Raw genomic sequence first — 25,775 nt, forward strand, 5'->3', positions numbered from 1 at the left:
CATTAAGGTTGACGACGGGAACTAAACGTAAACCTAACCCTAACCTTCTCTGTCAAACAAAGGAAACCTCTGAGAAAACCTTCTCAGCGAACAGAAACTGTCAACTCGTGACACGACTGACACGACATGTGACACTAGTTAGTCCAGGGAAGTGAGAGCTTCTCTCTCTTTTCCTCCTTCCTTCCTTTTCTCCCCATCCCTATCAGTGAGAAGAAATACAACCAGAGAGCTTTGATTCTTCCCCTTCATTTTTCCCAGGTCTACATTGTCGATCTGTCACTTCCCCACCAGAATCTTTCTTCCTTCTTCATCTCTCCTGCTATCAAATTTCTCCCCACACAGCTACACGCGTGGTCCAGCCTAAAACCAGCAACGCATAAGAGACTCTGAACGTTCTTCCCACCAGGATCTTTCTCACTTCTTCATCTCTCTTGCTATCAACCTTCTCCCCACACACCTACGCGTGGTCCAGCCTAAAACCAGCAACCCATAAGAGACTCCGAACCATCGCGAGATGGATCCACCGGTTGCGCAGAACGAGAATGATATGTCCGATGCCCAGATACTCGCCCACCTCGAAAGCTGTTCAACCAATGATAGAGTTGATTCGTTGAACGTCAATTTCAACGTCGACTTTGCTATCACCGACGAGTTCCTTGCGCGCACGGCTACCGTGGACGACGAAGCTCTGGTACACGCAGTCCATAAATGCCACGCGATGCACAATCGCTTCTTGGAGGGAGCAAATAAGTCCCGGGCCCGCAACGAGGTGGTGGTGGTGTACGATATCAGCGATGGATTCTTAAAAGAGGAATATGCACAACTCACCAAACTATTTGGCGAGGGTTGGTCTCAGATCCGGAACCGGGCGTTCCAAAATCCCCGTGCTGCGGCGATCGCACAGCACTGGTTGTCACAGCTGAAGATCCCCGGCCTTCCAATACTGACGCCGTTCGAGCACTCGTGCATACCAAACCCCCGCGAATTCGTCCGAGTGGCCCGTAACATGGCTTGGAGCCGGGCTGGTGCCGTCTTCTAATGAATAAGCCGGTGGCATGGACCGAGGATCGCTTGTCCTTGGATTCAGGCACGCTCGTGTCTGTTATTTTCCCCAGCTTGTGTCCCGCGTTATCTTCTTTTCTGTCATCCCCAACTTGTATGGTTGTTACCCCCCTGATCACCGATGTTATGTGCGTTTCTTACCACGCTCTCCCTCGACGAGGACACCGAGATATTTTGTTGCGGGGATTGTTTGGCCCCTGTCCCACGTTACTGTCAGGAGAAAGTGAACCGTGTGACCCATTCTGGTCACATGGTCTGCTCCTGGGTATGCTCCAGCGCGTGTGGGTTTCCTGTTAGTATCGTGGTGGAGTGTTGGTTTTCGTGTTGCTAGTCAGTCAGGAAAGTGAGAGCTTATTTCTCTCCTTCCTTTCCCCTCCATCCCCCATAGTGAAGAAATACTCCAATGAATAACAGCTTGGATTCTTCCCTCCTCATTTCCATTCGTTTTCCAGAACTACACCGTAGATCTGACAGTCACACGTCACATTGATGAGAGGAGAGTTGTTTAGTCTAGTATCTTAGTCTTCAATGTTGTATTAGATAAACATTTGAAGAATCCATCCAGACTCTGGACCAGTTGACATCTGGACATCTGGATGTTGCCTCAATCTGATTGACATTACATGTGCATCATACATAGTACATATGACAGTATGTATATTCGGTCAATCCCCAGATGTCAAAATATATATTTCTACATGATGGTTCTAATCTAGCGTATCTATGGACTCGTCATGTGAGGAATAAAAGAAACTTTGGTTTGAAATAAAAATTGCTTGGGATGGGATAACGGAATCAAAGCAGGTTCGTGAAATCTCAGCGGGTGGCGTTAATTGTATATTTTTTTTTAAGGTGGGATCCATGGATTCTCCGAAGGCTCTGGAACATCTAGATGTTATGCTTATGAGTGATCCATTTTGCTCCATTTTACTCCATAAGCAGGGGATAGTTTTCCCCCTTGCATCCGAAATCGTGAGCTTCTGATTGGTGGACGTATGACATAATCCACCTTCCTTGTTTGAAATTTTCATGTTGTGCCTGAGGCGAGACAACTGATAAGGCTAACCGAAACGGGGTTAGTAGTGTCCCATGGCAATAGTCTGTGATGTGATTGGCTTAGCCCCCACTGTCGCCGCCCAAAACAAAAAAAAATTGTGTGGATAAGCCCGATCGCTGATACGCCTCGTCTCCTTTGAATTCCCCTCCATCCCCTCTACACCCCTCTATCCCTTCGCTTTTCTAGTCAAGTGGATTGGAGTATCGTCCGCCGTCTCTGGACTTTGTACAGCTTCTTCCAGATCGTGCTTGGTACGAGTTTCATCTCTTTTCTGTGATTTTTGTCTTGTTCGAGTTTCTCGCCCCCCTCAGCGCCTTTGTCAAGGACACTCTCCTCTCCCCCCTCGCAAACTTGTCGCACAATCTGGTTACATATCCAAACCAGATTCTTCTTTTGAATCCTTATCATCAAGACAATGCCACACACCGTCTCTCCTTCTGAGTCGCCCGCCATGCCGACCGTTGTCTCCAAAACCCCTTCTGGGGTCGCCCCCACCTCCGAAGAGATTTCCTCTCTTCTGGCCACCATCCTCACAGCAGAGAGCTCCCAGCAGTCCCTGGATGCCTCTTACGCTTTGACAAACCTCCTCATTCAGAGTGTTGGCGTTGCTGGTCTGCTGAACTACAATGTTCTCGCCGAGACCCGGAAGGCCGCCACCGATAAGAAGAACGGATCCCGCCGCGAGAGTGCCATGTTGATCATTGGTGCTCTGTTCGAGCGCTTCCCCCAGGAGTTCCCTCTCAGTGAGGCCGTTTTCTTGTTGCAGGATGGAGGTATCCTCAACCTTGCCCTCGACTCCCTGGCCGATAAGGGTACCGTCGTTCGCGATGCCGCCCAATATGCCATCGATGCTCTTTTCACAGCTCTTAGCCCCGAGGCCAAGGTCAACGCTTTGCTCCCCGCCCTCGAGTCTTACTTGAGCAAGGGCTCTGGCAAGTGGCAGGGCTTCGTTGGTGGCTTCAAGCTGCTGGAGAAGATGGCTTCCGGTGCTCAGATGGGCACTGGCTCTGCGGAAGAAGAGCGCCAGAAGGATGTGCTGCGCGACTCCATGGGTAAGACCCTCAAGGAGTTGATCCCAGTTGTCGAGTCTGGAATGCACGACCTCAAGGCCGAGGTCGCCAAGCAGGCCAACAAGACCATGACCGCCCTCACCACTCTGCTGACCAACGACGATGTTGCCCCTCGCATCCCCCTGCTCATCAAGACCATGGAGCAGCCCTCCGCCCAGACCCTGCAGAAGGCCATCCACGCCCTCTCGCAAACCACCTTCGTTGCCATTGTCACATCCCCCGTGCTGGCCCTCCTCACTCCCCTGCTGGAGCGATCCCTCAACACCCCCACTACTCCCCAAGAAACTCTCCGTCAAACCGTCGTTGTCGTGGAGAACCTGACCAAGCTGGTCCACGATCCCGCTGAGGCCCGTACCTTCTTGCCCAAGCTCCAGCCTGGTGTTAAGGGCGTCAAGGACCGCGCTTCCCTCCCCGAGGTCCGTGAACTCGCTACCCGCGCCCTGAATGTCATGGAGGAGGCCATGAAGGACGGCAATCTCGCTTCTGGTTCGATCGTCAAGGTCACCCCCGAGGATGTCTTGGCTCTCTTGAACCCTAAGCTCCAGGAGCACGGCGGCCTGACTGGCGATGCCAAGTTCATCGAGCTGGCTAAGATGTTCATTGCCGGCATGGTCCGCGAGGATGTCAACGTCCGTTACTACGACCGTATTCCCTCTTGCATCACCCCTTACCTGCGCGGTATGATGGCTGATGAGCACCTTGAGGCCATCGCCACTGCCATTCAGGCTCACTACGTTGAGGAGGATGAGCGCAAGTTTGGCAAGCCTATCCCCGATGACCCCAACGAGGTTGAGATCGTCAATGCCAACTTCTCCCTCGCTTACGGTGGTATGCTTTTGCTGTCCCACACCAACCTGCGTCTGCTCAAGGGTCACCGTTACGGTCTGTGTGGTCGCAACGGTGCCGGAAAGTCCACTCTGATGCGCAGCATTGCCAACGAGAAGCTGGAAGGCTTCCCCCCTCAGTCCGAGGTCCGCACTTGCTTCGTGGAGCACAACCAGGGTGAGGATGCTGACCTTAGCATCCTGGAGTACGTTTCCAAGGACCCCCAGATTGCTGCCGAAGGAAAGGAGGCCATTTCCAAGGTTCTTCTCGAGTTCGGTTTCACCGATGGACCCGAAGGTCGCCAAGCCCAGCCCGTCGGCTCTCTGTCCGGTGGTTGGAAGATGAAGCTGGCTCTTGCCCGTGCTATGCTCATGAAGGCCGATGTTCTGCTTCTTGACGAACCTACTAACCACTTGGATGTTGCCAACGTCAAATGGTTGCAGGAATACCTCAAGAAGCACACCGACATCACCAGCTTGATCGTGTCTCACGACTCTGGCTTCCTCGATGCCGTCTGCACAGATATCTACCACTACGAGACCAAGAAGCTCGTCTGCTACCCCGGTAACCTTGCTGACTTCGTCAAGGTCAAGCCCGAGGGTAAGAGCTACTACACTTTGTCTGCCTCGACCGTCCAGTTCCGCTTCCCCCCTCCCGGTATCCTCTCTGGTATCAAGTCCGCTACCCGCTCTATCATGCGCATGAGCAATGTTTCCTACCAATACCCCGGCGCTCCTAAGCCTTCTTTGCACGATGCCTCTCTGTCGCTCACCCTTTCCTCCCGTGTTGCCATTATCGGAGGAAACGGTGCCGGAAAGTCCACCTTCATCAAGATCTTGACTGGTGAGACCATCCCCTCGGCTGGTAAGGTTGAAAAGCACCCCAACCTGCGTATTGGATACATCAAGCAACACGCTCTTGAGCACGTTGAGATGCACTTGGAGAAGACTCCTAGCCAGTACCTCCAGTGGCGTTACGCCAACGGTGATGATCGTGAGGTCTTCTTGAAGCAGACCCGTATCTTGACCGAGGCCGACAAGAAGCAACTGGAGACCCCCGTTGATTTGGGTGATGGCCGCGGCCCCCGCCGTGTTGAGGCTATCATGGGTCGTCAAAAGTGGAAGAAGACCTTCCAGTACGAGATGTAAGTTCTCATCTGATCTTTCTATTTGATCGAACATTGCTAATTTCTCTTCTTCAAAACAGTAAATGGGTTGGCCTGCTTCCCAAGAACAACGTCATGATTTCTCGCGAGACTTTGACCAAGCTTGGATTCACCAAGATGATCCAGGAGTTCGACGATCACGAGGCTTCCCGTGAGGGTCTTGGATTCCGTGTCCTTGACCCCCCTACCATCTCCAAGCACTTCGAGGATATTGGTCTCGACCCCGAGATTGCCAACCACAACGAGATCTCCGGTCTCTCCGGTGGTCAAAAGGTCAAGGTCGTGCTTGCTGGTGCCATGTGGAACAACCCTCACTTGCTGGTTCTTGACGAGCCTACTAACTTCTTGGATCGTGACTCCCTGGGTGGTTTGGCTGTTGCCATTCGTGACTTCAAGGGTGGTGTCGTTATGATTTCTCACAACGAGGAGTTCGTGGGTGCTCTGTGCCCCGAGCAGCTGCACATTGCCGACGGTCGTGTTGTCAGCCGTACCAACACTGCTATCAGCCTCGACCGCTTCGAGGACAGTGCTACCAACAGCCCTTCGGCCCCTGGTACCCCGGCCGCTATCTCGGCCGCTACCAGCGCCGCTGCCTCAGCCGTCAACTCTGGTGCCGAAGATCAGGGCGAGCTCAACTTCCGTGCCAAGAAGAAGAAGAAGATGACTCGTGCTCAGCAGAAGGACCGTGAGGTCCGTCGCCGTCTGCGTCACATCGAGTGGCTCAACTCCCCCAAGGGCACCCCCAAGCCCGTCGACAGTGACGATGAGTAATTGTTTCCTGGCTACTGATATGGTATATATGTTTTCTATTTTGACGTGTAATGGGCTTTGTCATGTTCATGTTCATGTTGGTCATTCTGCTTGCAAGCGTGCCTAATCAGAGAAGGTACATTGTTTTTTGATTTGCATGGGACTTAAATAGACGGCGCTCGGAGTTTTCATTTCATTTCACCAATTGAGGTAGATATGCATCCTTAGCTTAAAAGGCTGGTGATAAACCTGCCAGTCATTGCTTGAACAAAAGTTATTTCAAATATTCATCTATGTTTCAATGTTTCATTATTTTCTAAATCAATGTTTTCTATCCTGCCGTATACCTACAACTTATGTAGTTGATAATGTTAATACTTGAGTCAAGTGTCTACAATGTTTGACTTGATCTGGACACTGCGAGGCTTGGGCGCGAAACGTCCTTGCATTCCAAGGTTTCAAGTGTTTGAAGGATCCAAAGTTGCAAGGTCCGTGGGCCCGTGCATCGACAAATATGTCTTTGGTCCAAAATATCTACATAAACATGTTCATCAACACAACCTTATTTGATGCACCTTAAACACAAATATTAATTCATAATATAAAGTTAAAAAATTTGGATAGCAGCAATTACTGGCACAAATCACAAAATCGTCAATAATGTCAATGGTGTCTGCCAGCGAGGCCCATATCCCGATATCAATATACGCGGCGCAACAACAGGAACCCTTGGCTAACTGCCGGGACAGACGATGGGGCATTCCAGCACTGATGATATGGCACTATCTGCTCAGATGACAGCAACATGAGAGCCTTCTTCACCGAAAGTAGTTCAAAATCATGAGATGATAATATTAAATATATGGGACACGTCATATGTGGTAATTTGGTGGAACTTTAAAGAACGGATTATCTATGCCAATCCGAACATTGAATTTTCGTTTGAATTACATTGACTGGCACTAAGAAAATGCAAAATGGAAAAAAGGCAACGGAAGATGAAGAAGCTTGGAAGTCGGCAAAATCCAGCCGATAGGGCTGAATGTAGAGGTTCGTGCAGTGTTCGACCAATGAGGATGGGAAAGAGCTACACGATCTCAAGTCCGGGGCTTAGTCTTGCTGGTTGGATCTAGGGGGCGCCTCCTCTAATGATGATGATAACCAATTGGCCTTCTATCAATTGGTCTTATTGTTCGCTTTGTTGATATATACCCGCGTTAAGTGAATGGGATGGAGACCCCCAAGGGTCTTTATTTTCGAGATTATATCCTTGGCAAGATGCCAAGTTTTCTGATATGCTGATCTCCCACCAGACAGACTATTCTTAGAGTTCCCTAGGTAAAGTTGAATTTCGGTTCGGGACATACTTTGAGATGCCCTAGTCCGTATATGAGGTAGTTCGTATGTACCAGGATCAGTTAAGCAGGTTCTAGAAAACGACGCGCATCAGCCACCATGTACCTACCGAGTACCTTCTGATCCACCGGTTCTCAACATCGACATGCATTAACTATCAATCTGTGTATACATTGTAATCAGCACAGTCTTTTACATGTGTCGGCTTTTCCCGAATTGCCAGGTGCATCGAAGGAAGCACTCGATTGGATGTTAGTTTGCCTCCGGCGTAACCGAGGCCGGCATCTCATATCTCTATAGGGAGTAGGTTTCGGAACGGAGTTGGACGGGATTCGTCCGAGCTCATTTCGAAGACCGGGAAAAATGCCAGGAAATCTCACACTAGCTCAACGAAATCAGCCGATATACCCGCCTAGGTGAAGGGCCACCAATCGGGGAAACAAGCGAGATGAGTGCGGGAATCTAGAAGGGACTCGGCCAAGGAAATTGTACTCCATTAGCCGGTGCGCGAATATGCTTGGTAGATGGGATGGCTTGTCTTGGTAAAGCTTAGTCCTGTTGTTGTTATCGCTTATGGGATTTATAGCGGGAAGTTTTGGGGAGGATCCACATCTCCCACCGATCTAAGCCAATCAAGATGCTTTGATATGGAACGTGCCAGGCACGACGGGATCCATCGACGTCCTCAACCAATCAGCTTGCAAGGGGCCTACTTTCTCTGCCCCCACTTAATCAACGCCCCATGCGAGCATGAGCATTTCCCACGTTCACATATTCAGCCAGTCACTGACACGGGAAATGCAGCGTGCTTGCAACACGCCTCCATCGTGTGGAGATAATTCCCTAAACTAGATTGCTTACCGTTGCATCGCACTACTAGAGCCCCGCGTGGGCAGTCATCGGGAAATGTCCCATCTCCGACTGGTCCTCGATATGGTCAATCTCTCTCCGCAGCGAGTATAAGATCGCGTGAGACACCCGGTGATCAGCTCTTTTTTTTTTCTCCGTTCTCCAGCACTCCATCGGTTGATAGACAAGCATCAAGAGAAGCCATGTTCACCAAGCAGACTCTCTCCGCCTTCATTGGCACCCTGTCTTTGGCTTCGGCCTTGACTATCCCCGCCGCTGACGATGTTCCCACCTTGGCTGAGGTTGAGGCTGCCGCTGCCACCGTCATTCCCTTGTCCCCTGTTTCCAGCGTCAAGGGTCTCGTGTTCGACAAGTTCCACCAGATTTGGTTCGAGAACCAGGTTGGTCATATCCAATTGATCTGTCAATGAGAACCTTTGCACTAACACCTAAAAAGGATTACCAAACTGCCGCCGATGATGTGAACTTCCAGAAGATCGCCAAGGAGGGTATTCTCTTGACCAACTACTTTGCCACCACCCACCCTTCGCAGCCCAACTACGTTGCCTCTGCTGCTGGTGACAACTTTGGTATGGACAACGATGACTTCCGTCAGATCCCCGCCAATGTCTCCACCATTGCCGATCTGTTCGACACCAAGGACATTGCTTGGGGTCAGTACCAGCAGGGTCTCCCCTACGCTGGTTACCAGGTGAGTTGCTATCTTCTTACGATCCCCTCTAATAGCTTCAAAACTAATCAATTTATAAAATAGGGATACAACTTCTCTAACCAGGAGACCTATGCCAACGACTACATGCGCAAGCACGACCCCCTGATTATCTTTGAGTCGGTTACCAACAGCGACGTTCGTCCCCGCCAGATCAAGAACTTCACCTCGTTCTACGATGATCTCAAGCACGAGCGTATTCCCCAGTACTCCTTCATCACTCCTAACATGACCAACGACTGCCACGACACTGATATCACCTACGGTGGAAAGTTCCTTGCTGACTTCCTCCCCCCTCTCCTTGCCAACGAGTACTTCACCAAGGACTCTCTCATCCTGGTCACTTTCGATGAGGCTGGCAACTACACCGAGGAGAACCGCGTCTACAGCATCCTGCTCGGTGGTGCTGTCCCAGAGCACCTCAAGGGAACCACTGACGACACCTTCTACACCCACTACTCCGTTATCGCCTCCCTTAGCGCTAACTGGGGTCTTCCCTCCCTCGGTCGCTGGGATTGTGGTGCCAACATCCTGAGCCTCGTTGCTGAGAAGATTGGCTTCACTAACTGGAACATTGACCTCACTGCCGTTCCTGACCTGCTCAACGAGACCTACCCCGGTCCCATGTCCGACGGTGACTACTCCAAGTACGAGGAGTACTGGCCCATCCCTGCCACTGAGTTGCTCTGCAACGCTGGTCACGGTATCCTTGAGCTTGTCAAGAAGACCTACAACCGCCGCCAGGCTACCCACAATTACATCAGCCCTGTCCCCTATGACAAGCGCGCTGGTTACAACGTCGGTATCCCTTACTGGCGTACCGTAAGTTTTATCTCCAATTACCTCAACATTAATGAATATTTTGCTAACCCCCTGAATAGGTTGACGGCAAGAAGGAGACTGGTGTCACCAACTAAGCGTTGGAAGCTGTTCTTGTCTGAAGTATATATCCGATGATATAAAAAGGGGGCTGTTTCTTTTTCTCAAGCTCGCCTGGATGCTTTATATAAAGCCTTATTGTGATGATAATTGTTAATAATATGTTGCGCATACTCGAATGAATTGAACAGGGCAGGGTAGACTTCCACTGCCTGTCCCTTATTCTTTACTCATTTATTCTTTTTAAGATTTCTGTATCAGATTGTGGATATGCTGACTTACCAGCAAATAAAAATCGAACTTCAATCGCGTAATTTGGCACATCTTGCAGTCAGGTGATCCGTGCAGCGTGGCTGCCAGTGGGTCCAGGCCTTCAACTTATCGATTAACTAGTACTTCTCCTATATAACTTTATCCTCCTTAATAAAAAAATATCCGGTCGTGAACTCCATTTACGTCGCTGCTTCCTGGTGTTTCGGACCCCAGGATGAATTCTACGCGTCACCTATAATTGAACCTTTTCTCCACTGCCAAGACTCCAAACGCGATAGCTACAACCACCCCACACCAAGCGCGGATCCCCAAAAAAATGACGACTCGAAAAGGGTACGAGTCGTTAGAGTCCAACAACCCAGACGAGCACCTACTAGCAACGGACTCGGACGATGATTTCCACAATGTGCACGCCAGCAAGTTGATTGGAACGCGAAACGACACTGCCGACACTCCCCTATCCAGCGATGACGAATACTCAATCGAAGACGAAGCCAACCTCAAGCTCCTCCCATTGCAATCGAAAGACACATCCAAACTGCGCCGCGACCGACGGACCTCAGTAAATCGACGAACCTCTACAAGTGACTCGGAGATCGATGGCGATGTGGCGGCGGCGGCCAATGACGACCCCCATAATGTGCATGAGCGGATCGAGTTGATGCTGCAAAAGGATCAACGAGAGAGGAATGCGTTATCGGAATCTTTCAATCTGGATTTCGACGACGACGAGTCTCTCCTTGCTTTGAGCGATGTCGATAGTGAAGGGTTTCCGGCAGATAAGCTACCCTACACGGACGCTGGGTACGTTGAGGGAAATGCCAATTTCAAGACCAAGATTCAGGCGATCCATGCGGTCGTTCGCCAGAGACCTTGGTGGCAGATTTGTGGTATGCTTTTTGTTGGAGTTGGAGTTATGTGGCTCTCGGCAGTGGGATTGAGGAGGTGGTTGTATAAGAGTGTGGTTGCGGAATTTGTACGACTCTCTCTATTTTGATCTCGGCGACCAGGGATTGCGCAGCTGGCTGACAGTTTTTAGGATCCTGTACCCTGGTATCCTACCCCACTAGGCGGAACGAATGCGGCATGGCAAGAAAGTTATAGTAAAGCCCAAGAGCTTGTACAGCAGATGACCCTTTTGGAGAAAGTCAATGTTACCACAGGCACAGGTTGGATGATGGGTCTGTGTGTTGGAAATACTGGTGAGTGCTTTGATTTTATACTGTGAGATTCGGTACTGATGCATTTCACGTCTTCCAGGCCCCGCAGCTCATGTCAACTTTCCCTCGCTTTGCCTACAAGATGGTCCTTTGGGCCTACGATTCGCGGATAATATCACTGCATTCCCGGCTGGTATAACGACCGGCGCCACATGGAATCGCGAGCTCATGCGAGCCCGAGGCGTGGCGCTTGGACGGGAGGCTCGGCTCAAAGGAGTGAATGTGCTCCTTGGCCCTTCGATGGGCGCATTGGGAATGAACCCTGCGGGCGGCCGCAACTGGGAGTCATTTGGATCTGACCCCGTGCTGCAAGGTGTGGCTGCCGCAGAGACTATTCGGGGTATTCAGCGCAACGGTGTGATGGCGACAGCCAAGCACTTTGTGATGAATGAGCAAGAGCACTTCCGTCAGCCCTTCGAGTGGGGCATCCCGACGGCAATGTCATCTAACATTGATGACCGGGCCTTGCATGAAGTCTTCGTCTGGCCGTTCGCTGAAAGTGTTCGAGCCGATGTGGCAAGCGTGATGTGTGCTTACCAGATGGTAAACAACAGTCACGCTTGCGAGAATAGCAAATTGCTCAATGGCATCCTGAAGGATGAGCTTGGTTTCCAAGGATTTGTCCAATCCGACTGGCTTGCTCAGCGGTCAGGTGTGCAAAGTGCGCTGAGTGGTCTTGACATGAGCATGCCCGGTGATGGGCTGCATTGGCAAGATGGAGACTCACTCTGGGGTCCCCATCTGACTCGCGCAGCTTTGAACACCTCTGTCCCTATGGAGCGTCTAAACGATATGGTTACACGTATTGTAGCGGCCTATTACCATTTCCGCCAAGACACATGGGAAAGCTCTCCTGCGGCAGGCAAGATTGGCCCCAACTTCTCATCATGGACCCATGAGCGGAATGGCAGCCTCCACCCCGGTAGTCCAGATGATCAAACCAACGAGGTGGTTAACTACTTTGTTAACGCACAAGGCAAGAGCCCCCATTCAAATGCCAATGTCGCGCGCAAGATTGCGGCAGAGGGAACTGTTCTGTTGAAAAACGTTGAAGGTACTCTCCCGCTTTCGCGCACTGTGTCTCGCCCCTCTGGAAAGTATCGTGTTGGTATTTACGGAGAAGACGCCGGCCCTGGCCAGGGTCCTAACTTTTGTGCCGACCGAGGTTGCAATCAAGGAACCTTGGCGTCCGGTTGGGGAAGTGGCGCCGTGAACTTCCCGTATCTTGTCAATCCCTGGGATGCTCTCAAGTCCGCTTGGTCATCCGAGACGGTGGATGTCCAGGCCTACTTGACCAACAATGTGGCGGTGAATGATTTGGTTGAACAAGACCTCTGTCTTGTTTTTGCCAATGCCGACGGAGGTGAAGGGTTCATCAAAGTCGATGGAGTCAACGGAGACCGTAGTGACCTTTTCCTGCAGCGGAACGGAACCGCTCTGATCGAGGGCGTGGCCCGCAATTGCGGTAGTGGTCATGGCAAAACAGTGGTGGTGGTGCATTCTATCGGCCCTGTCATTCTCGACCACTGGATCGATCTCCCTGGCGTCGCGGCGGTCCTCTATGCAAACCTCCCGGGACAGGAAAGTGGCAACGCTCTAGTTGATGTTCTTTTTGGCGACGTCGATGCCAGTGGACGTTTGCCATATACCATCGGCCACTCCTTAGAAGACTATGGGCCCGGTGCTCAAATCTTGTACGAGTCCAGTGAAGCTGTGCCACAAGTCTACCTTACCCAAGGCCTCTATGTCGACTACCGCTACTTTGACAAGTTCAACGTCACGCCTCATTTCGAGTTCGGTTTTGGTCTTTCGTATACAACCTTCAAGTTCAGTTCTCTCCAAATCGAGAAGCTGCAAGAAAAGTCACGACTCCCCGAAAAACGTCCCAGCAACGCGATCGACCCCCCAGTGTACGAGGATAAGCCCGAAAGCTCCACTTTATCCCTCTTCCCCCCGGATTTCAATATCCTTGGCAAATATATCTATCCCTACCTGAAGTCAAGGGAAGGAACCAAGCCTGGCTCCTACCCATACCCAGAGGGATACTACAAGAGCCAAAAACCGTCCGCCGCCGGAGGTGGCCCCGGTGGAAACCCGTCTCTGTACGAGCCAATGCTCGAACTCACTGTAGAGCTCACGAATACCGGCGCAAGGGCCGGCCAAGAGGTCGTTCAAATCTACGTCTCTTTCCCCGCTGACGTTGTCGAATCGCGCGGGTTAGGCAGAACCCCCGAGCCAATCGAGTTCCCCGACCGTGTCCTCCGGAACTTCCAAAAGGTGTTGCTAGAACCCAACGAAACCAAGTTTGTCAACATGACGTTGACACGCAAAGATCTGAGCTATTGGAGTGTTCGAGCGCAGAACTGGGTTCTCCCAACAGAAAACTCGTTCCGTATCTGGGCGGGAAGAAGCTCTCGGGATCTGCCGTTGGTGGCTGAATTTTAGGTGCTTAGGCTTAGGCTTAGGCTTCCGTGTTTTTCTGTGGATATTAGCGTTTCCTGTATTATTTTAAGAGCTGGATTTTTAATATTCTTATTCTGAGCTATTTCTGGAAATCCGGGATATCGGTGCCGTTGCATATGTAAACTATGGTAGTGGAGATACTACATGTACGGAGGTATACGGTGAACAGTTCTTGCTAGCGGATCTGATCCGAACTCATGACGCTGTGGTAAAACATCGCAGCCTTCCAAGGTCGTTGACGGAGTTTATTTGAACGCAGCTTGCACTGACTAAGACAATGTTTCTACTCTGCAACTGCGCCTCAAATATCGTCTCCACACGTCCATTTAGCCGGAGAAATCATTCTGCAGAAGATGTGGCGGTGCCATCACTCGCTTTGACTTCTTCCACGGCCCACCTGCGGAGTCCGCAAGGACGATCACATCGTTTTCATGTCACAGGCATATTGATTTTGATTGAGTCGAGACCGTCAAAGTTCCACGGGGCTTATTGCAGAAAGTTCAGACATACAGATGACGGGAAGTCAATATGTATTTCCCGATTCCAATGCGGCCTTGAATACTCACAGCCACCAGATGGAATAGTTACGGGGACCTCCGTTTAGTGATCGGGAGCCAGTATCGGATGTGATGTCAAAACCGTGTTCGCCGAGACACTGTGGGCCGGCAAGGAGAGATTCCGGCCAGTGACCGGGGACGGTTGCCTTGAACCATTCAATTTAGTGTGCTTTAGATGCATTGTGAGTTTTTTTTGTTTTTCTTTTTTTTACTCGGTCTGCGCCTTCATCGCGATCTTTGATATGCGATACGTCGTGTTTGCCACTGGTTGAGCCTGGTTCGCAATAATGCACCTGTCGATCATATCTCGAAATCGCAGCGAGTTGATTTCCCTGAAACGTCCCGCCCATCAGGGTCTTTGCTTCGATCGCTTGAATCGCGCGAACAGAAATCCCCGAGCCTGCACGTTCGTCGCCATTGGACCCGCATTCCAATACGATTTTTTCTACTACCATGTATAATTTCTAGACAGCAATCCCTCAATTGACTTACAGCCTACTCCGTCCAGCTTGTCTTTCAATCAGGCGTTATCGCCGCCAAAACCCGCTTCGAAATACGCCCAAATCCTGGTTGTGGCTGTCGATCACTTGGGTTTGTGGTGGAGACTCTTCAACATGTTTCAGGGCCGGTCGAATAGGAGCCCGCCGTTCCTGATTATGGACCCTTGATGTGGAGACACTGTCTTTCAAGCAGGTCTAAACTAAGAAGCGATTATTGGCTCTCGGCGCTGTAAGCTCGACACTATCCCCAACAAGGAATTCTCCTGATGGGGTTTTCCTCGAATATGGACCTCGCGTCCAAGTCTCGAAGACTGAGCACAGATATAGAATTCGATGGTACCGTGGCAGCCAAGGCGAAGCTGTGCCGATCAGGACCCTTAGACGGCACATGGGGAATTCAATGGATCCAGCATGAGTGGGATGATATGATATCCCCCCATCCAATGCCCACACCATCTACTTAAGAGCAGCTCAGATCCTTCTCAAATGATTTTTCACTTACCACAACATCTCTAATTTCTACCCGTTCCATTCGCTATCAAAACTCACTTTCACAATGAAGCTCTCCGCTCTCCTCTCCCTCGTCCCCCTCGTCGCAGCCCTCCCCGGCTCGCGCTCCACCACCAAGGACGTCAACGCTCCCTTCGGCGTCACAGCCGCCCGCTCCGGCTCCCCCATCCACTTCCTCCCCCTCACAGCCTCCGGCAGCAACTTCTACCTCGGCGGCAAGAGCGCCACCTACTGCCCCAGCGAGGTCGTGCCGGGCTGCAACGGCCGCACCAACGACACCATCATCTACGGCCAGTCCGCCCTGGTAAGCCAAGCACAAGCCCCCGTCTATATTGCACAACGCAACCCCAAACTAACATCGTCCCAGGATGTCGTCGTCCCCGGCGGCCAGGCCATCTACGTCGCCCCCACCGGCGCCCTGATGTTCACCACCCCCCACTCGGGCTACATCCCCGCCGGCTCATCCCAGGGCCCCTTCCACTACGCCCCCGGCCAATCTGGCAACCCGCTCGGCACCTGGACCTACACCGGCCAGGGCGCCGCGGGCTTCATGGCTTGCCCCGTGCCTGCTTCCAACTCTAGCTCTAACGCTGCGGCCCGCCGTGCTGCTGCTGCCGCCCCGCCTTCTTGGCAGGTGTATGCTGCCTTGCAGAACGCTACTGTGCCCTCTGGCAACGTTGGTGACTGTCTTGGCTTTGATGCGCTTGCTGTTGGCTTGAATGTTACTTCTGATACCCTGGCTTGGGAGTACATCTAAGTTATCGTTTACGTATGAGGGATGTGTTTGATGGGTTCGGGATATGTAGATGAGTGGAATCCTCCTGGCTGAGGGCTTTTATACATATCTCGACGTTTGAAATGTCTTGTCTTTTGTTTGGAAGATGGGATGTTGCACAGCGCTATGATTAGACTGTATATTTTGGCTTGTTACATACATGACATGTGTCTTGAATTTTGATGTCATATATAGATTCGGTGTTACTACTTTCATTACATACTATGCTCAACACCTTTTATGAAAATTCCATGTCTTATGTACGACGTGATTGTGCGCATCAATTGATTGATAAGAGAGACGAGCACTTGAGAGTTGTCGCCTCGAGACACAGAATACCCAATGCGACATATCAAGTCTCATAATTGAAACCCGCTAGACGGTCTAGTCTGCATCCCTGCCTTCTTATACACCAAATCAATAGCCTCCATCTGCTTAATACTGTCCTCTCCATCAATCCATACGCCGGACCCCTCACGCCCTTTGACTTTATTCACAAACTCCTCAAGCTGATAGAAATACGAAGACCACCACTCCTTCCCGCCGCCGCTAGTCCCAACTCTCCTATCCCCAGTAGGGAAAGTATAAGCCTGCACAAACCGCGCATCCTTCCACGTCCTCACAACCTCCTCTCCAACCCGAACAGAATAAACATCTTCAACATCAATCCGATGATAGATGCTAGGCATCAGATGATTCCAAAGCACAACCTTCCTACTAACAAAGCATCGCTCCCCACCAGGCGCCTCAAACCCCACAGCAGACCGAATCTCCTTCTCCCCACACTCAACCACACACTTCGGCCACGCAAAACCAGGCAAGACCCCGTCCGTCCACGCCCTAGGCAAAAACGGCCACCAACCACCCGCAAACCTCAAATCAGAAACCATACTTCCCACCGCCCCAGTCGTAGTCACATAACTCGCCCTCATAGCCTCATCAACCTGCTCCCGAAACGGCAACCCCGCGAACCCGACCCGTCTCGCCTCCGCACTCAGCGCATCCTCCCTCGGCTCCTCCCTCAAGACCTGCCTCAGCACATTCATCGGGTATGTCCCGAAATCCATCATACACCCGCCAGAAAGCCTGTACTGCCAGCGGATATCGGTGGCGCCGAACGCGTATTTCGGGAAGTACTGCTCTGCGGATACGGATTTGATGGTGCCCGCCTGCGGTGCGTGGTGGATTATATCGAGGAAGGTCTGCCAGGCGGGGTGGAAGCGGTAGTGGAATGCTTCTAGCAGGACTGGTGCGCCGGGGCTTGTGACGAGTGGGTGTGTGAAGAGGGAGCGGGCTTCTGTGGCGTTTGAGCAGCAGGGCTTTTCGAGGAGGACGTGCTTTTTTGCGGCTAGGGAGCGGAGGGCCCATTCGTAGTGGGCGCTGTCTGGGAGGGCGATGTAGATGGCGTCTATGGTTGGGTCTTGGAGGAGATCTGGGTGGTGGAAAGGAGTTATTTTGGAGGCTCAACTGGTAAAGGGAGTATCGATATAATGTGGCATTACCTTCGTATGTGGCATGCACGATTGGGATATTATGTTTTTTGGCATATTTCTCTGCGCGAGTCCGATCTCGGGCTGCGACGGCTGCTACGATCACTTCTGGATGGGAAATTGCTGGTGCGATCAGAGCGACCGGTCTTAACTTCGATCAGTATTGATGCTCTTCGCATTTCAAATAGAGAAAGTAGATTGAGGTCTTACGCGATGTTGGATGCGCCGAGTAGCCCGAAACGAATGGCGTCATCCTTTTTCTTGGTGGTTGGTGGATTTAAGAATCCGTAGTAGACGCGGTATAATAAGTCGAAGACCATGTTTCTCGCGGTATGTCTGCTGAATATTGTAAGCAAGTTGGCGTCTGATTATGCGGAGAAATGGTGCTCGCAGCTCAAGTCCCCGGTGGTCAAATCATGACGATGACGATGTACATGTTATCGCGATAAGATAAGATAAGATAGGTCGTTTGACGTTTGGAGACTCAGACGCGTCGCTTCAAAATTGTCAACTACTGAAACATACTAGTACTGCTAATCGATGACTACCAGCGTCATTTGTTTGGGATCTCCAGCGCGCTTATGATCATGGCATTCGGTGCTTGCTTGAAGTTGCAACTCGCAGATGCTCACCACGTCTGACAATGCACTCATTGGCTCATAGCCTCATCCTATGTATTCAAATGATCCAACGCGTGACTTGGTTGATTTGGCTAAATGCAATTGAAAAGCTGTGGTGGCTTGGTACAGCCCCTTGTCACATTGTTTTCGTTGGCGGGACATGATTGGCCGTAGAGGCCCAAGTCGACTGAAGATGTTTTTGGCCCCCTCACCACTCACTGCCACCATCAAAAAACCTGATGAAATAGCACACCTGCAGTTCCACTTGTTCATCGGCCGCATGCCTTGAAAATGCCAGAACCGAAAACTCTCGTTTGCGCAGATTACTCGTTGACGTGGATATGTGCGCTACCGCTTGAGTTGGCAGCCGCAGAAGCGATGCTAGATGAAACCCACCCCCGCCTTACATCCACTGGTACAGCCCACATCGCATACACCCTTGGAAAAATTGCAGGCCACAATACCGTTATCGCCTGTTTGCCATCTGGTGTATATGCCACAGTATCAGCAACTTTTATCGTGTCGCAAATCCAATCTACCTTTCCCAATGTTCGATACGGAGTTATGGTTGGCATCGGGGGTGGAGTGCCTAGCGCTATTACTGATATTCGGCTAGGCGATGTGGTGGTGAGCAAACCGACTGGCAGCTTAGGCGGCGTCGTACATTACGACTTGGGAAAAACCATTGCCGGCGGGCATTTTCAGCAGACTGGCATGCTCAATCAGCCACCGACACTCCTTCTGACGGCGGTCTCCAAAATGCAGGCGGATGATATGAGGAAGAAGGATAATCGCATTACAAGGAATATCTCGGAGGTATTCGAGCAGCATCCGGACATGCAACCTCGGTTTTCAAGACCTCTCACAGAGGATCGTCTCTTTCGTTCAACATACACGCATTTGGATTCAGAAAAATCCTGCATTGATTGTGACGTCAAAGAACAAATAGATCGTGATGCGCGAACTTCACGAGAAGCTCGAGTACACTATGGAGTGATTGCATCTGGCAACCGCGTCATCAAAGATGGCATGGAGCGAGATAGTATTGCAAAGAAGTTTGACGCCCTCTGTTTCGAAATGGAAGCAGCCGGCATCATGAACCATCTCCCCTGTCTTGTTGTTCGCGGCATCTGCGATTATTGTGACTCGCACAAAAACAAAGAGTGGCAGGAATATGCAGCTCTCGTGGCAGCAATTTACACCAAGGATCTCCTCTCCATGATACCGATAGAAACTCCCGCCAGTGGCCTGAATCAAATCAGTGGTATTTGGATCCCACCATTTGAACAAAATCCACGATTCTTGGGTCGTGGAGACGAGATCAGCCAGCTCAAAGACCGGATCATTTCAGGGAAATATGCCAGAAAGGTTGCGATCTCAGGACTAGGAGGAATGGGGAAGACCCAGATAGCACTGGAGTTGGCCTATCAGATTCACCACGAGGATCCCACATACTCAATTTTCTGGATCCCGGCAACTAGCGTTGAAGCTATCGAACAGGCATTTCTAGGTATAAACGAACAATTGGGTTTACCAAAAGGACCAGGTATCGATGTGAAATCTCAAGTGAAGTCATATCTCAGCTCCGAAGAATCCGGCCCATGGCTTCTTATTATCGATAATGCCGATGATTTCGAGATGTGGATGACTTCGAGTACCCAGCCTGCGCTGAAGAGTTTTCTTCCGCAGTGTCATAATGGGTTTATCCTATTTACGTCGCGGAATCAACAGCTTGCAAGTCGGCTAGTGGGACCGGATGTCATCACGCTGTCACAGATGAACGATACCACCGCTCTTGAACTATTGAAAGAATCCCTTGTCCAGAAGGATTTGCTAGAGGACAAGGATTCTGCCATTTTATTAGTGCAACAGCTCTGTGGTCTGCCCCTTGCTCTGGTTCAAGCTGCCAGCTTTATCAATGAAAATTGTATGTCTTTGGATGAATATCTTGGCCTGCTTGGTGATCAGGAAGACACAATAATTGAATTACTCAGCGAAGACTTTGAGGACAGCTATCGGTACACAGAAACCACAAATCCGGTAGCGGTTACCTGGCTTATCTCCTTCCAGCACGTGAAGAAGTCCAGTAGCTTGGCGGCGGAATTTTTATCATTTATCGCATGCATCGATCACCGCGATATTCCGTTATCACTTCTTCCGTGCAGTGGATCGTCATTGGAGAAGCAAAAAGCGCTGGGAATCCTCAAGGCTTACTCATTCGTTACCGCACAGGTGAATGGTCACCTTATCAGCATGCACCGACTGGTTCATTTAGCCACAAGGAACTGGCTCAAGAACGAGTCTCTACTGCAAGAGTGGACGAGTAAAGCGGGCGAACATTTCAACCAAGTCTTTCCATCATGTGACCCCAATAATCGAAAATTGTGGCGAGAATACCTTCCCCATGCTCAAAGTTTACTTCAGAGTCGAAAGGTACATCCGAACAATGGTAGTAGATATACCTTTGCCGACATGGTCGGGTGCTGTCTTGCTGTCGATGGAAGATACAGCGAGCCGACATGGTGTTTCTGGCCATATGCGACGGACAATTTGGAAAACTCGAAATCGATGATGGATGTCTCCTAGAAATTTTAGCTTGGATGGCTTGGACATACGGTAAACAGGGGCGATTAAAGGAGGTTGAAGGGTGTGGGCTTGAACTTATCGAGGCAGCAAAGAGGTTGCAAGGTGTTGATCATCCTGACACGCTAGCATACATGAACAACCTCGCGTTGATATATAAGGATCTGGGACGACTCAAGGAAGCTGAGGAGCTTGGGCTACAAGTCACCGAGACAAGCAAGAGGGTCCTAGGTATTGAGCATCCCGAGACGCTGGCCAGTATGAGTAGCCTCGCGTTGGTATATAACGATCTTGGGCGATCCAAGGAGGCTGAGGAGCTTGCGTTGCAAGTTCTTGAGAAAACCAGCAGGCTGCTAGGTGCTGAGCATCCTGACACGCTGATCGGTATGAGTAGCCTTGTGTTGATATATATCGATCTTGGGCGATTCAAGGAGGCTGAGGAGCTTGGGCTAGAAGTTCTCGAGACAGAAAAGAGGGTACTCGGTGTCGAGCATCGCCATACGCTGGACAGTATGAGTAACCTCATGTTGATATATAACGATCTTGGGCGACTCAAGGAAGCTGAGGAGCTTGGGCTACAAGTCGCCGAGACAAGGAAGAGGGTCCTAGGTGCTGAGCATCCTGACACGCTGAAAAGTATGCGTAGCCTCGTGTTCATATATAAAAATCTTGGGCGATTCAAGGAGGCTGAGGAGCTTGCGTTGCAAGTTCTTGAGAAAACCAGCAGGTTGCTAGGTGCTGAGAATCCGGACACGCTGAATAGTATGCGTAGCCTCGTGTTGATATATAAAGATCAATTTTGGGCGATTCAAAAGGAGGCTGAGGAACTTGCGTTGCAAGTTCTTGAGAAAACCAGCAGGTTGCTAGGTGCTGAGCATCCTGACACGCTGACCAGAATGTGGGACCTGGCATGTACTTGGGCCGCGATGAATCGTCACGCAGAGGCCATAACCATGCTTGAAGAATGTGGCCGACTACAAGAAAAGACCCTCGGACCTCATCACTCTCAGACTATTAAAACGATGTCAACACTGGAAGCTTTGAAGAACGGTATCCTCTGATTCTCAAGCTTGTTGGAGCGTACAAATTGCCAAGCTCAATGATCCTTAGCTCCGCTAGGTAGACGCGCAGGATTCTATGTCTCATACCATATTCATTCACTTTCGAGCACAATGAAATCTTGCATCTGCATTGGATGTGCTCCAACATTTGATGAATCAAACTTTGGGTCTCTTGCATACGGCATTCTGTAACGAAACGTTGGAACCCGAGTTCATTCTCAACTTCAAAGCGTGAGACACACCATGAAATCACCGCCCCGGACTACAAGCTACACGGAAGGACAATATCCACGTGATTGGTCTCTATATATTTTCAAGAATGACCATCAATTGATGTCTTCATTTCTCAGCTTATCAATTGACGATTCCGGCCAAGTAATTCCATCCATTGAGCGAGCCTGTAATTCCCGTTTCTCAGCATAGTGTTCCGGCCAGGCAATTCTTTCCATTCAAGGACCCACCGAGATATGTGAACGTTAGCAGCTGTATTTTCGGCGAATTCTTCCAGTCGATTATAACAGGAAAGCGACAACTGCGACGGCCCTGGCTTGTGTTAGAGCGCTTCAATGCATTACCCTGCGAGGCTACTGAAATGAGTCGGTACCCACAAAATATGGCGACAAAGTACTTACTTGGAAAGTCCATTCCGGATACTGCAACAGACTTGTTGATGATGGTGATTCCATTGCATTCTGCCTAGCGACTGCATGTAGCCTGATGGAAAAATTGATACTCACTCTGACTTTCCTAATGGGTGGCCTCTACGTTCTTTGTTCTATGTCAGTTCTGCTGTGGGGGCCAAGATAGGGGGGATCTGGTAGGCTAACGACAACTGCTAGCGCCACCATCACATCCATCATTCGACTAGTTTGCTTGCTCCACATTGACCTCACGTCCGAGGATATTACATGGAATTTTGTTTCCTAAATGATTAGGAGCTGCGTGGACTTGACAATTGTCCTCCCACTCATGGCCACGTAGATCCTGGTCAGCTAGTAGTCAATGACACCTGTTTTTGGAGCAGGTTAGATACGGCGATTATGTAGGTGCACATGGGGGCCATAATGAAAGATCAACGTAATTTTTGTAAGCAGCCGAAATAGGCTCCAGGTATAGACCGGCGCGTAGGTGATCAGCAAGTATACTAATTTCAATTTTCTTCCATCGTTCATTCATCGAACATATATATGCGCATGAGTAAGTAAAGAAGAGACCCCTCATGGCCCTATGACTTCAATGCTGTGAACGTACTTTGTTTTATGTTACTATTCAAAAGTATAGTACTGCGTAGGAACCCCCACTCGAAGGTTGACTAGTGTATCCAACCAAATTTATGAAAGTGGGCCCTTCCCCGCCCATTCCCAAATCCCGATAAGCTCAAACTTGGGTTTACTTGCCCCGTTTGCCAACAAAGAAGGTACATTAGTAACATTGAGTGGTACCTAGTGCTGCTGTGGCTTTAAGTCTTCGATGATTCCTTTCCAGAATACCTCTCCTCAGCACAACTCGCCATGGCTGATCACCCCTTATACAACACCTACTTACTGAAGCGCAATCGAGCCGAAGCCACCAGGTATGGAGATCAGTCGTTACGCGGAACCCGAAAAAGCACTCACTAATACTACAATCAGGCTCGGATCACAGCATCTTCTATGGAAACTACACATGAAACATGTTCTTCACCCCGATATCCCCATCAAAGAGAACATGGCAATTGCCGACATCGGGGCAGGCACGGGGTATCTGACCACCTCTTTCTACTCACCCAGACATTTATTCATTAATGCTAACGCATTTTCCCCACACAGAATCTGGGCCATTGAAGTAGCCATGCAGCTTCACTCTTCGGCTCGAGTCGCAGCGTACGATATCGCCGATACTCACTTTCCTCTCCCAGAATATCGCCCATCGAACGCCACATTCGATGTGCTCGACTTCCTCGGCGAGCTTCCGTCGTCTCTGGTTGGCCAGTTTGATGTTGTTCATCTACGCACGTGGGCATTTATCATTCGCGATAATGATCCTAGCCGGCTGATTCAGAATGCCGCCAAAATGCTCAGTAGGTTTTTGCTGTCTGGTTGCACATGCATGGAAAGGCCCGGACGTCCACTGACTAGTATCTCAACTACGCAGAGCCTGGTGGTTATATTCAGTGGGAGGATGCTCGGTTCGACAGTGCGGTGGTCAGAGGTGATGCCGCACTCAAGATGCGACAGATGATGAGCCTCATGAGCGGTGCCACGAAGCTTAATTTCGAGTGAGTTATATACCTGGGATTAAATTCCGCTGGTCCACCATATATTCAATGTTTTAGAAAAGCATGACTTACTTTTTGAATCTAGATGGGTTGAAAAAATTGACCAGCATGTGAATCTGGAAGCCGACTTGGAAGTAATCGACTGCCAGTACAAGCCGTGGTCAAACCAGCTGATTCCACTCTGCATGGACACGTTTTTCGTGGCACTGGAGAATAGTGGGGCGATTCTGGATCGTCTGAAGCAAGTGGAGCCATCTGTGCCGAGCTCAGATGAATGGATGAGCGCTCTGGAAAATGTCCAGAAAGAAAGTCGCAACAGTGATCAGCTTTACTGGCACCCAGTGACGCTTCTAGCTCGAAAGAGTGGTTGATAGCGACTATTTTGTTTTCGACATCTACGGTCTAATTCCCATAAATTTCAGAATAGATTTTTTGCATGATTGAATCTTCATAAGTTCGGCTAATAGTTCCGAGGAATGTAAGATCCCACAGGGGAAATATTGAGGGATCGGAACATGAAAGGAGTGGCATTCCAATCCACCAAGCACGTCCCGGAATACGTCCACTTCTCGTACAGCCGATCGTAACATGTGGCTGTCGGTCGGGCCGCCAATTAGCGCTTAGGGATCGCATAGGGCCTTGTTATTTTTATTTATCGGCATCAAGAATTCTAATCGGCAGATTGACCCGGAGGAGTAAGAATGTACTCCTGCACTATAGGGATTGGACAGAGAGGACAGGGCGTGCGTAATTCGCTTGACTTCAAATCACATCACCCATTTGTTATGTGTATTCCTGTATCTCAAACCAAATATTAATACGACCGACTCAATTATAGCTTTTCAGAAAGGGGCAAGATGAGATTCCTCAGCCCGACCATTGTTCATGAGGAAGTGTTCGATGTTGCGGAGATCCTAAATCATCGAAGTCGGTTCGTAGGTCGCCCTCGACAGGACGGTTCGCGAACAACTCTCCATGAGTATCTCGATCTCCTTTAAATGATGAATGGGTGCGGTCGGGTGATTTGATCGGGTGTGAGGAACTAGTGAAGACGCACCAAGACCGCCAGCCAGGAGTTGCGTTACGCACTACTATCTCCTGCTCTTACTTATCCTACTTCACTTACTTCCTTTATCCAACTTAGATCTTACTTGCACACCTTATCCCGTCAACACCCCTTTTACGACGCTCAAATCCGATTATGGTAATCTTCTACTCTTCCTCCCTCTTTTACCTCTCTACCCTTTCTTCTACTCTTTCTCAACCCTGGCATTAGCGACCTCACGTTTGAACCCGATGATTGTCAGCGACATATCAGCCGCACGTAGGGTCAACCACTCGGAACTCGGCGACTGTCTAAGGACTTCCGTGAAGTACGCTTCTGCCTCCTGGTCTTCCCGTCAACCGTGGGTACCGGCCTACGTACCGCATTACTCGAACTGCCCGCCTGGCTTCGACCCCTTGATCTACGGAACAGGAACTCCGGACACGTCAAACCGGCCACTTTACGACGGCCATACACGCGGAACGTCAACACCTGGCCACCCCCTGCTGGTGGGGTCCTTGAACCTTGGCAGGGCTTTAGCTTGCGAGGCAATTAACAAGCTTGGGGTAAAGGCCCGCGGACACAGGTACCCGGTTAACTTTGCAAAGAACGGTTCCCTGCGCCCTTCGTGTCCGCCGTTCGGACCAGTGTCAGTCATCAAATCCAATTGTCTCACCT

General features: G+C 50.3%; 8 protein-coding genes across 8 annotated transcripts; 7 read left to right on the plus strand and 1 right to left on the minus strand.

Annotated features, from left to right (window-relative positions):
- Positions 1-514: 514 nt before the first annotated feature.
- Positions 515-1,039, plus strand: N7466_010044 (uncharacterized protein; the record flags this gene model as incomplete). The annotated part of the gene is made up of 1 exon (XM_057169433.1): positions 515-1,039. One exon carries the CDS (start codon positions 515-517, stop codon positions 1,037-1,039), a length of 525 nt encoding a protein of 174 aa, XP_057016824.1.
- A 1,495-nt stretch (positions 1,040-2,534) lies between these two features.
- On the plus strand, positions 2,535-5,950 carry N7466_010045 (putative mRNA-nucleus export ATPase (Elf1); the record flags this gene model as incomplete). The annotated part of the gene is made up of 2 exons (XM_057169434.1): positions 2,535-5,158; positions 5,221-5,950. The coding sequence occupies 2 exons, from the start codon at positions 2,535-2,537 to the stop codon at positions 5,948-5,950; spliced, it is 3,354 nt and encodes a 1,117-aa protein (XP_057016825.1).
- A 2,387-nt stretch (positions 5,951-8,337) lies between these two features.
- N7466_010046 (uncharacterized protein) lies at positions 8,338-9,781 on the plus strand (the record flags this gene model as incomplete). Its single annotated transcript, XM_057169435.1, has 4 exons — positions 8,338-8,535; positions 8,592-8,846; positions 8,910-9,686; positions 9,746-9,781. The coding sequence occupies 4 exons, from the start codon at positions 8,338-8,340 to the stop codon at positions 9,779-9,781; spliced, it is 1,266 nt and encodes a 421-aa protein (XP_057016826.1).
- A 551-nt stretch (positions 9,782-10,332) lies between these two features.
- Positions 10,333-13,681, plus strand: N7466_010047 (beta-glucosidase; the record flags this gene model as incomplete). The annotated part of the gene is made up of 3 exons (XM_057169436.1): positions 10,333-10,992; positions 11,056-11,218; positions 11,277-13,681. 3 exons carry the CDS (start codon positions 10,333-10,335, stop codon positions 13,679-13,681), a joined length of 3,228 nt encoding a protein of 1,075 aa, XP_057016827.1.
- Positions 13,682-15,312: 1,631 nt separating this feature from the next.
- On the plus strand, positions 15,313-16,023 carry N7466_010048 (putative IgE-binding protein; the record flags this gene model as incomplete). Its single annotated transcript, XM_057169437.1, has 2 exons — positions 15,313-15,570; positions 15,634-16,023. 2 exons carry the CDS (start codon positions 15,313-15,315, stop codon positions 16,021-16,023), a joined length of 648 nt encoding a protein of 215 aa, XP_057016828.1.
- A 377-nt stretch (positions 16,024-16,400) lies between these two features.
- Positions 16,401-17,851, minus strand: N7466_010049 (Gfo/Idh/MocA family protein; the record flags this gene model as incomplete). Its single annotated transcript, XM_057169438.1, has 3 exons — positions 16,401-17,473; positions 17,544-17,677; positions 17,742-17,851. 3 exons carry the CDS (start codon positions 17,849-17,851, stop codon positions 16,401-16,403), a joined length of 1,317 nt encoding a protein of 438 aa, XP_057016829.1.
- A 591-nt stretch (positions 17,852-18,442) lies between these two features.
- Positions 18,443-21,795, plus strand: N7466_010050 (uncharacterized protein; the record flags this gene model as incomplete). Its single annotated transcript, XM_057169439.1, has 2 exons — positions 18,443-20,584; positions 20,656-21,795. 2 exons carry the CDS (start codon positions 18,443-18,445, stop codon positions 21,793-21,795), a joined length of 3,282 nt encoding a protein of 1,093 aa, XP_057016830.1.
- Positions 21,796-23,306: 1,511 nt separating this feature from the next.
- Positions 23,307-24,423, plus strand: N7466_010051 (class I SAM-dependent methyltransferase; the record flags this gene model as incomplete). The annotated part of the gene is made up of 5 exons (XM_057169440.1): positions 23,307-23,368; positions 23,427-23,534; positions 23,604-23,854; positions 23,929-24,052; positions 24,138-24,423. 5 exons carry the CDS (start codon positions 23,307-23,309, stop codon positions 24,421-24,423), a joined length of 831 nt encoding a protein of 276 aa, XP_057016831.1.
- Between the last annotated feature and the right edge of the window lie 1,352 nt (positions 24,424-25,775).

The sequence above is a fragment of the Penicillium verhagenii genome (assembly GCF_028828195.1).
Source record: "Penicillium verhagenii strain IBT 33310 chromosome Unknown utg000010l_segment0_segment0, whole genome shotgun sequence".
Lineage (NCBI taxonomy): Eukaryota > Fungi > Ascomycota > Eurotiomycetes > Eurotiales > Aspergillaceae > Penicillium > Penicillium verhagenii.